General features: G+C 42.6%; 1 protein-coding gene across 3 annotated transcripts in view; it reads left to right on the plus strand.

Annotated features, from left to right (window-relative positions):
* Positions 1-14,406, plus strand: part of COL4A2 (collagen type IV alpha 2 chain) — a 259,647-nt gene that overhangs the window by 215,042 nt on the left and 30,199 nt on the right. For all 3 annotated transcript variants that reach the window (XM_074990097.1, XM_074990108.1, XM_074990087.1), the window contains exons 31-38: positions 479-649; positions 3,014-3,157; positions 7,664-7,789; positions 8,617-8,798; positions 9,033-9,096; positions 9,518-9,592; positions 12,447-12,554; positions 13,489-13,596. In XM_074990097.1, the coding sequence (XP_074846198.1) occupies positions 479-649; positions 3,014-3,157; positions 7,664-7,789; positions 8,617-8,798; positions 9,033-9,096; positions 9,518-9,592; positions 12,447-12,554; positions 13,489-13,596 (978 nt within the window). The remainder of the gene's footprint in view (positions 1-478; positions 650-3,013; positions 3,158-7,663; positions 7,790-8,616; positions 8,799-9,032; positions 9,097-9,517; positions 9,593-12,446; positions 12,555-13,488; positions 13,597-14,406) is intronic.

A 14,406-nucleotide genomic window follows, 5' to 3' on the forward strand; every position in this document is an offset into this window, starting at 1 on the left:
TCCACTAATGTCTGTGACGTATACTGCTACTAGGATAATGGGAGCCACATTAGTATCCCACCAGACAAGGCTGCTGTCTTCTGTTTGCCATTCTTCATTGCTTCTGGTCTTTCGAGTAATGGAGGTTGCTAGAGAAAGCAGAGCTGTTGCAAAGGGGAATGGATGGTTGGAAACAGAGTTTAATCCTTAGACAGCCAAAAAGAGGAGTAAATTGGGTACAGAGTCAGTCTGGATTAGAAGCATGTCTATGAAGTAGTGTGTAGAGAGTCCATACACTGAGCTGGCCCTATCTCTTCTGCAATATCAGGCTTTCGTTTTTAGTAAGAAAATCTTTTTAATTGTAAGTTGTTGATCTTTGTTCATATTTAAATTTGCATTAAGCAAATGGGATTCTTTCACCTTTCTTCAAAACTTGTAATGGTGACATTGAAGTCAAACAATCTATATCTAATCTTCCTATTCCCGTTGACTGTTACAGGTTTGGTTGGTGCCAGAGGGGAGCCAGGTGACCAAGGCTTTCCTGGTCCAGTTGGCATGAAAGGTCTGGCTGGTGACAAAGGTGCAGTCGGTAATAAAGGAACACCAGGGGTACCCGGGATGCCTGGTCTGCCAGGCATAGAAGGAATGCAGGGTTTTCCTGGGTTAAAAGGTAAGATCTTAAAAAGAGAGGTGCATTAAGAAAGAAACACTTGTTTATAATGTGTTTCTGTTAAACAGATTCTCTACATGTGTAATTCTGCTTTAGTGAATAGAGTTATTCCCACAGAGAATTTGGCTCAATATATTTCAAAAACACTGGAACTATTCTCAGACAGTACTTGGTGGTTAAAGCCTGAGGCTGCAGAAAGTTTGTGGGCTAAACTTCTGTGTGAGAAGGACAGTCCCTGTTCTTTGAGTTTTGGCCTTTTGAAAAATGTATAATATTTATGATTCATTATTTTACAAAATCCTTTCTTCACCCCCAGGCCAGTGTATTTCAATGAAATTAAAAGGATTCTCTCTGTTTTTGTCTCTTTACAATCCCAAGTTTAAAAGTTTCAAGTGTTTGCAGGTATGCCCCTACCCAGTAATGCCATCCACAGGAGCAGCCCCAGTGTTTGAGTTTGCCAGGGCATAGAAATGTTGAAGCTTTTGCTAGCCAATCAAGAGGTCACTGTATTCCAATAATGGGTATTTTTTTATTAGAAAAGGCTAGTTGAAACAGAATCCCATTCCTTCTGGAAGCAGATGAAGCAAAACACAAGTTGTTCTCTTGAAAGTGTGAGAAGAGCTTTTGGTCATAGTGTGAATTGGAAAAGTCACATTCAGGATAGGACTCTCTTTGTGGCTTTACTTTGGAATTTAAATCAATTTTCATTCAACAGGGTCACTAACCCAAAGAGACAGATTGTGCTTGCATTTGCATGGGTGTGAAGGTCGGAGTAGGCTATCCAAAGACTTCCTACTTACCCTACAGCATCTTGAACAACAGCCAGGCACAACAGCAGTCCCATCCATCAGAGGAACACAGGAACTACTCCTGGGAGGGCAGAAGTATGAAAGGGGAAAGATAGGGGGTAAGGCCCCTGTGCTGGCCAGAAAAAGAGTGAGACTTAGGCTACAACATCCAAATAGATGGTAGGGCAGATGAACACCACTGGCACTCCAGGGATCTGGAGGACGTGGCACTGATCTCCCTCAGAGGGCACCCCAGTACTGCTTTCTAGTGATGGCCAGTGCCTTCATGACACAATGCGGTCCAAAATCCTTTAACTTATGTGAATAGTCAAGGGATATTTTTCCACGTAACCACAATGTCAATGAATACAAAGAACTCACTTTCTTCTTAGTGCAAAGATCTCACTTTTGGGATGCCTTATCTGTTACCAGTTTTCTAACCACAAGGTCTCTGGGTTCTAATCTGATTAAGAATAGCCTATTCTAATGTACTGCATAGCTCCACCACACTGTTACTTTCAAGCTGAGCTTCAGCTAGTCTTCAGCTGGATCTCTAGCCAAGGAGGTGTTGTGTGTGCTATACAGATGGTGAGCTGAGTCATCATGCCATTTACATTAGCTGATGATATAGCTGTCACTTTTGATACATCTTCTGAAGTTCCTTGCTTCTTAAACCTATGACAACTCTCTATTATTTTTTTTAGGCTTTGGACTGTACAGTTACACATATTTAAGGGGGCAAAGCTTTTAGGACTAATTCTGAACATGAGATAACAGCTCCAGTGAAAATAGACACTGAGATACGTTGTTACTGAAGAGAATGGCATAGAAAAAGCTTCACAAAAGAAAAGGACTTGAAGGAGGGATTTGGAAAAAAATTAGGAACGTACTGGAGATACAGAAGCCTGGAGGTTGCTTTAAGCATAGAAGGTTCCCCTGAGCAGAAGTTAGAAAGAAAAAGGAGAATTTGAAAGAGAGGAAGTAGACATGTGAAATCAGTGGGAGTAAAGCAGAAATAAGAGCAGAGAGCAAAGGCCTGACTCAATGCATAGGGAAGACTATGGAAATATTTATCAACTTCACTGAGTGTCGGTTTAGATAATGGTGGAGTTATGCAGAGCTTTGAAGGTGAGATTGAATCTGATGCAGGAGTGGAAACCAGTGGAGAAATTTTGGAGGGAGGAAGGTATGCTCAGACCAGCAGGGGCGGAAAATGACCTTAGCAGTCTTGTTTTGAGTGCACCGAAGGAAGAAAAGAAACAAGAAGGCAGATAGCTGTGAGCATGCTGCATTTAAGGGAAGAGATGACCAAGGCATGGACAGCGTTTGAGTGGCCAGAATGGAGAGAACAGATTTTTAGAGGTGGGATAAAGGAGGAAACAACAAAATTTAGCAGGAAATATGGATGTGAAGGCTGAAGGAAAGAGAGTGTTCAAGAACATGAGAGCTGTGAGGCATGGCAATTGAAAGAGCAGGGCTTTATTAGTAGAGATAAAGAATAAGCAAGAGCTTTATGGAAGATAGGTGAAGTTGGTTTGGATTTGGTTTAAAATTTCTCTTTTTCATTTCTTTAAAGGTACTAAGGGTTCAGCTGGTATTGGAGGTTTCAAAGGTATGTCGGGCCAGAAAGGAAAAGCAGGAATGAAAGGACTCCAAGGCAAAACTGGCTCTTTTGGCAATCTGGGTTATAAAGGTCTACAGGGAAACCAGGGCCATAAAGGTATTTACAGCTGCATTTCTGAACATTACTTGCTGTTTGACTCTTGTGTGTGTGAATGAGAATTCTGTCAGGATGTAAATAAAAAAACAACATATTTTCGATATAGTGATTTTTAACTCAGGAGCTCTATCATTATTACAGAGGAGGTCCTGGAAAGGCCCAGCCTTACCTTCTGCACTGAAATTAATCGAGGACTTCTTGGATCATGAATGAATGGCAGTTAACATAGTTCCTACCATTGACGTTTGCTAGGTGTCCTCATATTTATTACAAAGTATAAACACCTTTTTTCTGAGGTTCAAACTGCATTGTGTGAATTCACCCAGAAATGTATTTAAAAAATATACTGGCTTCTCGTTTGTCTGATTCTGACAGGCAGTGGCTTAATGTTATTTTCCCAAATAGCAGTCCTTCCTGAAAAGCAGTACGTTCCAGTGCACGTCAGTTGTAATGACCCTTCAAGTCTTGTGCTGTTATTTTTTCTGACATAAACCCATTGTGAATTGAGGGCCTGCAATACCATGAGGGGTAAGAGGGATTTTCAAGCTGTTTTTAATATACAGGTGTGTGAAACTGGTTACATTCTCTTTTGTGTGTGTTGCCCATTGGTCTCTGATCTTGGAGAATTTATAGTTTGTGGTATAATGAAATTTATCTGCTAAATATGCAAGCTATTGCTGCTGTAATAGCAAGCAGAAGAACCAGAAGATATTGTGGCAAGGTGCCCCGTCTGCCTTGCCTCAGGCCCCTTGCCTCTTCCCCTCACAGATCTGTTGGTCTGGCTGGGGGAGGCGAGCCCCCTGGTCCTCCCTCCCCAGCGCTCCTGTCAGCACTTTCCTCTTCCTGATCTGCTCTTGCTAATTTTTGCTTCCCTCACAGGGTGTCTCATGGTCCTCTGCCTCCTCTCTCCTTCCTCTTGCTCTGTTTCGCCATTTCTACACATGCCACTTTCGGAGAACAGTCTTCTGTTCATGGCCTCAACCTGGTTCACAGGAAAATGTCACTCTCAGCATGTCACATGGTGCAGATCACATAGTTCCTGATTGTCTATATTGATACTGTTTAATCAGGAGGGAAAGCCCAAGAGACAGCATTTATTATTGGCTATTGAGGGAGCAGTGCTGTATGTTAGTTGAAGTCTTTGATCTATATGAGGGAAAAAATAGTCATCTTGAGAACAATTTTTTCTTTTGACTATTTAGGCCAACAGCACTTGTCATAAATAAAACTTCTTCATTCAGATAACTATTTGCATAGTTTAAGTCCACTTGTCCTCATAGTGTAGACCTGCTCTTAGCACTTAATACAATGTTTAAGACCTTTGTGCACCCTATTTTAATACGTATTTTAAACATGGTCAGGGCAGCAGATAGCGGGTGCAAGTGTGGAAGGCAGCCCAGCACCCAGCCTGGGCTAGGGAAAAGAGAGAAGGAATTAATTAAGCTCCCAGGTGGAGGCAATAGGGCATGGCACAAGTAATCAGTTACCAAGGCCCAGCTGAGCTAACTGCCAGGAGGCGTAAAAGCAGGGACACAAAGATCGTTTCTGCACATGCCACTTTTGTGCTAATAAACGGCCCAAAATATGCTAATGAGGCATGGATGCAAATTCCCCGTGCCTCATTAGCATAAGGTCACATGCTTTGGAGCCTGGAGGACGCTCTTCCGGACTCCAAAACAACGTGTAGAAGCGCAGCCCCGGGGGGTCTTCCAGAAGGAAGTTTTTGGGAAGAAGGGGCCTTTAGAAGGAGAACTTCCTTCTGGAAGACACCCCAGGGGCTGCACTTCTACATGTTGTTCTGGAGTCCAGAAGAGCGTCCTCCGGGCTCCAAATCATGTGACCTTATGCTAATGAGGCACAGGGAATTTGCATCCATGCCTCATTAGCATATTTTGGGCCATTTATTAGCACGAAAGTGGCATGTGCAGAAACGATCTTTGTGTCCCTGCTTTTACACCTCCTGGCAGTTAGCTCAGCTGGGCCTTGGTAACTGATTACTTGTGCCATGCCCTATTGCCTCCACCTGGGAGCTTAATTAATTCCTTCTATCTTTTCCCTAGAACCAGGCTGAGATCATGAACAGAAGACTGATAAAGGGCTCATGTATAAAGGCAGAGCAAAAGTACTTGTAAAATCTTCTAGATGTAATGAAATATCTAATCAGTCCTGATCTCTGTGGTTTGAAGTCCTAAATTTGTTTTTAAATGGGAAAACCCCTCCAAGCCATACAATGTAGGTGGACAAGTATTTGAAGGGTTGCCAAAGCAGTGATGAGAGGTAGTTTGACTTACTGGTGCATGTTCAGTCTAAGGAGTGTCACTCTCACCTAATAAACTATTTTGCTAGTCTTTAAAGTGCTACTTGACAGCTTTTTGTTTTGATAGTGTATAGACTAGCACGGCTTCCTCTCTGTTACTATTGAGTAATGATACTGATTGATATCAGTTCGCCTTGGTGAGTTTCTGTCTGTTTCGTTGTAAAAATGAGGACTTTTTTCTATTAACAAACGCCAAGGCTTTAATGCAGTTTCAGTGCGAAGATTGCACAAATGAATATTCAAAAGTTAGGAGAAATGAAAGTAAAAGCTGAAGGAATAAAAAAATCTCTGTCCTTTCCTGCTTGTACATAAGAGGGGTCTTTAAGTTCATGATCACATATTATCTGAGGCCAAATTTTTCAAACATTGTTGCCTAAAGTTTAGCGCCTAAGTAAAAGTGACCTGTTATTCAAAGGTGGTCAGCAGCCAGTGTTTTCTGCAAGCTGAGCTCCCGGGCAGGCACCCTGGAAAAAGAGATGCTACCCAGCTAGCAGCATGGCTTCTATTGATGGTGCACATACCAAAAGTTATTCCACACATGGATGGAAAATTAGAGGGAGCATAGGTCAGCACAACTAGCTCCTCTTAACTACAGTGTGATTTGTGAGTGCTTAGGAACCGTGAAAAACAGGCCATTCTGACTTTGGGCATCCAGATTTTGATCTGACTTTGAAGAAGAACAAAAGATTCTCACGTATTATCCAAGAAATGGTATAGGCTTGCATAAGCAGACTGCAATAGAATAGATACGCATAGGGGGCAGCATTAAACTTGTACATTTAATCTCAAGTTTTATTTTTCATATCTTCTAGTGGTTGAGTGTGCTGCCTCCTTGCTACGTCAGCGTAAAGTATTTTTATGTAATATTATGTAACCCTTCTGCCGGAAGGAGTTGGCAGCAACCAGGCCCCAGTTCAACATCTAGGGGTTCCTTTTCATCCATCTCACACAGAACCAGCTCAGCCCCCCACCTGGGAGCCTGGGAACTTCACACACCCCTGGGCACCTCAGAGAGGCAATGCTTCCCCACTCGCAAGCACAGAGTCTGAGTGTAGAAAAGAACTTTTAATAAAAGAGGCAGAAAAGTCAATTAGCATGAGCTTGGGAAAATACCACACCCAGAGTTCATAACCAATCCTCAAGTAACTGTCCCAGCTCAAATGCATTGAGCAGTGTCCTTGGCCTTTCAGACTCACCAGTCCAATACAGTAAACAGCCAATCCACACACCCAGCTTTCTCCGCACCCCCAATTCAAATACTCCACTTACAACTTGGTCCAGTCTGTGCAGGCCCTGACACCTCATGCTGATGCATTCCCTCATGGAACCTGAGACAATACCACCTTTGTGCTGGTCCAGTGTTCTGCTTGCTCCTACCAGCCAGCTGCCAGTCACGCTGTCCAGTCAACCGCTGCTCCTCCTACTGGCTGCCAGCCCGCCGGTCATGCCATCCATCTGCTGTGGGTTTGGCCTGAGGCAAAACCCTGTGATTTTAGCTCTTAGCAGCCTCAGCTGCCAATCTGTGATTTCAGCTCTTAACATCTAGCAAAGTAGAGTCTCATAAGAAACACTAGCTACAGCTCTGTGTTTTAAACAGGTGGGGAGGGCTAGTCAAACCAGGCTTATAGCTCTATGGCCAAGGTATTCAGCTACCTGGCTCAACCCATATCCCTCCCTGTCTGCTTTACAATGCTTTAAACCAGAGGAGTCCTGTGTAATCCATGTCTTATGCAGTTATGATGACCTGCCCTGTCCCCCACAACAGCTTGGAGCATTGGTGAGATTTCACAATTCTTATACTGAGTGTTAGCATAAATTGTGATTTTACAACAATATGTTTACAATCAACAAAAATTTCATTGCTTCCTTGCTACCCGTGAGGCTTTGTTTGCAAGGTATCACATATGTACACCTTTTCATTCTAATGCAAATGATCTCTGGGAGACACATTCGTCCCAGCCTTCAGCAAGGTACCACATATGCACACCTTTGCGTTCTCATGTAAATGATCTCTGGGAAATATGTTCCTCCCAGCCTTCAGCAGCATTGAGTTCCTGCTGGCACATTCCTTACATCGTAACAGTTTTCTTAGCTGCTGAAGCTTCCATGCTGTTTATGATCCAATTAGTGGGATTTTTGCCTGAATATATTTTGCTGTATTTTTCAAGACTAAGTTTTATTATTTTTAGGTGACCGTGGGGAGAGGGGTCCACCAGGAGTCCCACCAGAGATAGATATGAGCATGGTGTTGAAGGTAAAAGGTGAGAAAGGAGGTATAGGAGAACTTGGCTTAAAAGGACAGAGGGGCTCAAAAGGTAAGTAGAAACAAATCAATCATTTAATATTCATGATTACTTACCAGTTACTAAGTCTTATCCTGATCTTCAGAAGCCTTTCAGTTAGTCTCTCCATATCCTTAGTATGTCACACCTCCTGTTGTATTACAGCACAACACGACTGAGCCAGCACTAAAAACAGAGGGCTTGGTTTTCATTGTGACTCCATTGCTGCAATAGCAGCTAATCTAAGGGTTTGTTTAGCTAGAGAGATAGTGAACAGCAAGCTAGCGTTCTATGGATTCAACCCCTGGCTTTCTATGTTAACTTGCTTGAGATGGGAATCAGGCCCACTGATTTAAATGGGAGTTTGGGCAAGACCTACCTCTTTAGTTCGGTTCTGTGCTGTCTTTTCCACCATCACCAATATTTGACTTTGTGTCATCAAAGGGATTTTCCTTTTTATAGGTTAATCTGGTAAGAAACAACTCGGCTGTGTCTACACTAGCCCCCGTCTTTGAAGGGTCATGGTAATCAGCCTGATTGGAGAATACTAATGCTGTGCTGAGATGTTTATGCAGCACTTCATGAGGCTAATTCTCCGCACAGCAACTTCAAAGTGCTGCCATGGTGTGTAGCCATGGGCACTTCGAAGCACCTGCACTACTTCGAAGTTCCTTTACTCCCCAGTGTATCTATGGACATAAAATTGGTTAATTCTTAGTACAGTTCCATCACTGTCTGGCTTTCTAGCTCTTTGTCTAAAGACATAGTACTGACCTGAAAGTTGTAAGTTTTTACAAAGGTGGAACTGCCTATCATAGAAATCTCTCCTGATTTTACATTTCATGCTGGTTTTCTTACAGGTACCAAAGGAATGCCAGGCTTACCTGGCAGTTCAGGAGTTCCAGGTTTGCCTGGATCAGCTAGTCAGACTGAAGGAAACAAAGGAGATGTTGGTATTAAAGGAGTGAAGGGTGTTCAAGGGTATCCAGGTACAACTGGACCTCCTGGTATACCGGGTTTCCCTGGAACCACTGGAATCAGGGTAAGTTAAAGTTCACAATGATTTTTTTTTTCAGGTAAAAGCCCATCATTTAGCTTGTTTCATCTAGATTTTGTCCACCATTAAAATTGTGTTGGAATATTGAATAAAAAAAGATATCAGAAATTGATAAACATGGAATGTATGAAATGTCCCTCTGGCATTTTTTAGTGTCTCCGTAGCAATGTTGTTTTAATGATGATATAAACATTCATTCCATTTTTATCCCTATGATAGGGTGAAAAGGGTAGTGAAGGAATCAGAGGTGATTTTGGTAGAGCTGGCCTTCCTGGGCAACTCGGTGAGTTTGTTTTTATCTCATCCACTGAGTCCTTTGTACTCATCTCAGACATAAACAATTGTGTGTGTTATAACATATCATGTGAATCCCTTCATACAAGGTCTGATCCAATACATGTTGAAGTCAGTGGGAACACTTGAGTGGTGCAGTTGGACCACTGCATGTTGTGCATTGAATTACGTCCATATAGTCTTTCTTGTTTCCTCCATCATGGAAACCAGGCCTGCTTTTGTGCATCTCCTTTCTTTTCTTTGTGTGTGTGTGTGTGTGTTTTCATCATCATTACCATTGCTCCAGCACAGCTAAGCTATAGTAGCGAATTTTGCTTTTTCTCTGAAGGTTACAGATTCTTCCAATAAATTGAATTTGTATTCAGAGTTGATGTCCAGGCTCATCCCTCACTTATTTTTGCTTAAAACAGGTGATCGAGGAGATACAATAAATTTACCAGGAAGCAGTGGTCTGAAAGGAGAAGCTGGTGTAACTGGATCACTGGGTATTCATTTAATTGAAATCAGAATTGTTCTTTATACATTGTTTTCACATGTGTGTATGGTACAACCCATGGAAGGTTGCTCACAGGGATGAACTCCCCAGCATGCTGAGCAGTTCAATGGGTCCCAACTGCAGGGTCTCACCAAAACCTTTTTAACGTCAGACAGGCTTTTGCAGAATCAGTAAATGGCAGGGTAAGTTTGGAATACTGAAGAGCAAGGGGCTAAACAGCCTGATAGGTCCATGTAAAGGAAAGCCAGCTTTGGCTTTTAGTGCTAATGCAAGCCTGGATAAGGAATGTTGTGTGTTACCAGTGTCTGCAGAATCTGCCTCATTGTCCCCGCACCACAGTGCTTGGAAATATACATTTGTGTTACATTTTGAACATGGATGTGAGTATGCAGTATCACCTCTTTGCTGAGAATGTGAATATGCTGCACTGAAGTGTGAGACAGCATGTGTCGTTCAACAGTGTGCAGCTAAATTAAACATTGCATTCCACTTTGGAATGGCATTTTTGCCATTGACACTATTAGAATTGTGATTTGGCCCTGATTGTGCAGTGGGAGAGAGCACCTGGTCTGCCTCTTTTTTGAACTTGTATCGGCTGAGAAAAGTAATGGTGTTTCAGTACCAGGATTCGCCAGGATTTTTAAAGATCTCTGTCGCTGTCTGCATTAGAAATGACGCAGTATTTAAAAATGTGTTAATTGACATGGGTTAGCTAACGTATTATATAGCAGGAGTCATTTTCCCAGGCTGGGCAAGCTCACTGAAGGGTTTTATACACGTGAAACACTATAGCGGAGCAGCTGTAGCATTGCAGCTGCACAACTGTAGCCCTTCAGCAAAGATGCCACCTATGCCAATGGGAAGGGTTCTCCTATCAGGCTAGATAATGACCACTTTGAGAGACAGGGGCTGAGTCAATAGCAAAATTCTGAAGGCCTAATGCTGTCTACACTGGGAGTTAGGTTGGCATAGCTATGTCTTTTTGGGGCCACATGGATTTCTCACCCTGTGACATTACCCAAGGTACAAGCTGGATGGTCAGACAGCTGCAGCCCCTCAGTTCCCCAGCTTGGGGTGTCTTTTACACGGTTTCACTGCGAAAGCAACCATTGTTGGTCTGTGAGAGCAGACCACGCCTTAGCACCCACTGGCAGCCATGCTACCCTCTCCCCTCCAGTGCCTCCAGCCAGCTGGCAGCCCTGCCAATCATCTCCTCAGGACTACTGACAGAATTGCTGGCTCCCTGAAGAGCAGGAAAGTTGCATGCTTAGGGGAGGAAATGGGAAGAGATGGTGAGAGAGCGGGGCAATGGGGAAAGGATGGAGTCGGGTGGGAAGCAGCAGGATAGGTAGGAGTGGGAGGCCTGGGGCTGAGCAGTGGTTTAGCACACCCTGGGACAACTGGAAGCTGGTGCCTGTGCTCCCAGCTACGCTGCATGAGCTCTACAGCCAGGCCAGTGCTCCCCGTAAGCTGATCACTTAGGTGGCTGCCCAGCAGAGTTCAAGTGCTGCCCAGCTGATGAGCAGAGCCACAGCCACACACACAATGGGCAGCATGTGTTTCTAGAGGTGGTGCTCATCCACATATGCCCTCAGGCATACAACAACATTTATTCTGCTCAGGGATGTAAAAGTTAAATGGACCACTTAGCCAGAGAGCCATAATTTACATTGCAGGGCAATATCAGCAAATTCAAAGTCCCACACTTTCCCGCAGAGATATGTACCTTGTACTGCCCAGCTACCTCCTAGAAATACAAGCGCATATGAAGCCAATCATTTATTGAAAGAACATAATCTGCACAAATCTTGTTGTCTCAAAGGGAGTTTTCCAACATCTCAGTCCAAACTCACTGAAATAACTAAATATATTTATTAACGACATAAAGATAGTTTTTAAGTGACTACAGTAATAAAGCATATAAGTCCGGAAATAAACAAGGAAATAAAAGGTGAAACACCACTAAAATCAAATTTAGCTAGTTAAGCGAATACAAAAGGGTCTCTCCTCATATGTTCCAGCACTCATACTGATAGAAACTCTTTCAGTCATGATCTCCGCTCTCCCCTGTCTTGGCAATATTGTGTAGTGGCATCTCATAACACTGTATATAAAGATACCAGACATGCTTTACCTGCACAATGATTAACAAACCAGGAGCTTTCAAATAATACCTCACCTAGCAAGCTATGTACAAAATGTATATAGTCTTGTAAAATGGAGACCTCTGGGTGTAGACTGGAAGGCAGAGGGGAGGGGGAAATTGTGGCTCATGAATAACATGCAGCTTTTTTACCATTAAAAAGTAGCTCGCAGGACCCCCATGACTCCTCAGTCTCTACCTACCAGACTGGATGGCGGAGAATCTCAGGAGCTTTGCCATGAAGAAGGGTGATGTGGTAGGGGCTTCTGCCTGGTACGGAAGGGTGCCTTAAGGCTTCAGCCCTTTGGAATACACCTTCCATGGCTTGGGTCGTCAGCAGGAGCGGGACTAAACTCCTGGGCTCTGTCAGGTGTCTCACACAGAGCTAAAGCTGCAACCCTCTCCCAGTAGGTGTTCCCCAGCTCCCAGACTTCTGGAGATTGTCATATGTGGCTTAGAGGACCAGTGAGTTTGGCCAACCCTTGTACAGATGGTCTTACATATCCCTGAGCAATGTCACAATGCTAATGTAAGCTCCCACAGACCAGCTCTGTGTGTGTTCACCATGCAATGAGCTGAGGGCTTTTCTAGGAACCCTGCCTCATTAAACAGGCAAATTCAAATTCAGCTATGCCTGTTAACTCACAGTTAGTGTGGTGTGTACATGGTGTGTGTGTTTTATACATTTCTGTTCTTGCAGGTGTGAAAGGAACCAAGGGAGATAAAGGTGAAGTAGGTGATCCTGGTTTTATTGGCATTGAAGGCCTGAAGGGCTCCCAAGGTTTTCCTGGTTTAAAAGGGGGAAAAGGTGAAATACTTCTTACATTCTGTCTTAACAATACAGCAATCCTAAGATTAGGAGTAAAGTTGGTTTGATAGGTGCAGGAAATTTATTCCAAGTTTTAGGCAAATACTTTTCATTGAAATTTCAAAGTTTTTTATTGTGTGACATGCAAGAAGCTACTCAAAAGAAAGGGTTTTTTAAATATGAAAATTTTCGAAAGAAAAATATACCAAAAAGTCTTATTCAATGTTGTTAGCTCTAATTAATTCATTTTATTAAGATGAAGATGCTATGCCTGTTTATAGTAATACATACACAGTGCAGTGGTGTTCAGTGTACAAGGCGGGATTAGAGTATTTGGATAATATCCAAGCCAGGAACAGTCCAATACTTCCCCTTCCCTCTAATTTAAATGAGACAGTAAAATACTCCAAAAGGACTGTCAGCCATGGTATTTTGAACCAGATCTTCTGACTGACTGTACAAGGCAGATAGCAGTCTGACACTGCTCTGGATCCAACTGGCAACTTGAGAAATCTGTTAGATATGATCATGAAAAAATACTGTTTCAAAACAGTTGTTCTCTGTACATTATTATATTGCCTAGAAGCCCCAAACAAGACGGGTGGCCCAGTGTGCTGAGAACTGTACTAGTATGTAATGAGAGACAGTCCCTGGTTCATGGACCCCTCAGTCTGAACAGACCAAACATGGTAAAAGAGGAAGCTTCTTTTGGGAAGGTAGTGATAGGGTTGTACGTGTCTCTTCCCCTCACTGGATACTTCAGACTTGCTCTTTATTTCATAATTTTATTGTAAGGGACTTTGTTGTTTATTGAGGCACAAGGGTGCCCGTGGCTGGCCAACTGAGAGACTGAAGGTACACAGTCGATGTTTTATGGTATGCGATAGGATCAATTTCAGACACACCTAGAATTAATTATATGTTTTTCCTATAGGCTTCCTAGGACTGGGTGGACCACCAGGATCACAGGGAGACCCAGGCATTCCTGGCTTTCCAGGAGGAAAAGGAAGTAGTGGATGGCCTGGCTTTGCAGGACAACCAGGTGATAAAACTATTTTCATTTAGTCATTTCACTCTTAAGTATTTCATCAGTGTGCATGTCAGACCTCTACCTCACTTCCCAATAAATGTTAGGGTCCATTAAAGCTCAGATGCATAAATCTTGACTGGTATGATTTGACTTTTCTTGTATTGTAAGGGTCCTTGCATTCTCATATTGACTGTAGGGGCACTTTTTGATATGTCTATGACCTAATTTACAGTATCTAATTTATCACTCTGATTGCAAAACAAATTAACTTTCAACAATGTAAGCAACTCTTTCATATGTAGCAGAGAGTAATATCATTTCATACCATGCTTTGGATAGCAAGCAATTTATCTTACATGATCATCAGACACAGGAGAGTTTACTTTTCAAACCATGCATTCAGTATAAGTGAATGACCTACAGCACACCACACTGACAGCTTTGTTGTCACAATATAAATAATAATTTTAAATAAAACAGTGGGCTTTCTTAATTACCAGATCAAGGATTGGCTCCTTCCCTCTTAATAAATTAAAGCATGTAAGTTTTCATCTCCAGGCATGGGGCAGAAATCCCCTATTTTGAATACCAGCAAGCATTAGGTGTTTTTCAGTTTGTTTGTTTGTTTTTTAAATCACACACAGTGATTTTTTTTTCTCAAGTGATCCATGTTACAGAACTTGAAGGATGTATTGCCACCTTACCGTTATCCTGCTTTAAGGGTTACAAAACAGCATGGAGATGAACTCTATCAAAGCTAGAGTAGTAAGACAATAACTAACAGCAGTTTTGTTTTCTTTCATTTGTGTTGGATCTTGATGT

This window comes from Carettochelys insculpta, chromosome 1, assembly GCF_033958435.1.
Source record: "Carettochelys insculpta isolate YL-2023 chromosome 1, ASM3395843v1, whole genome shotgun sequence".
NCBI lineage: Eukaryota > Metazoa > Chordata > Testudines > Carettochelyidae > Carettochelys > Carettochelys insculpta.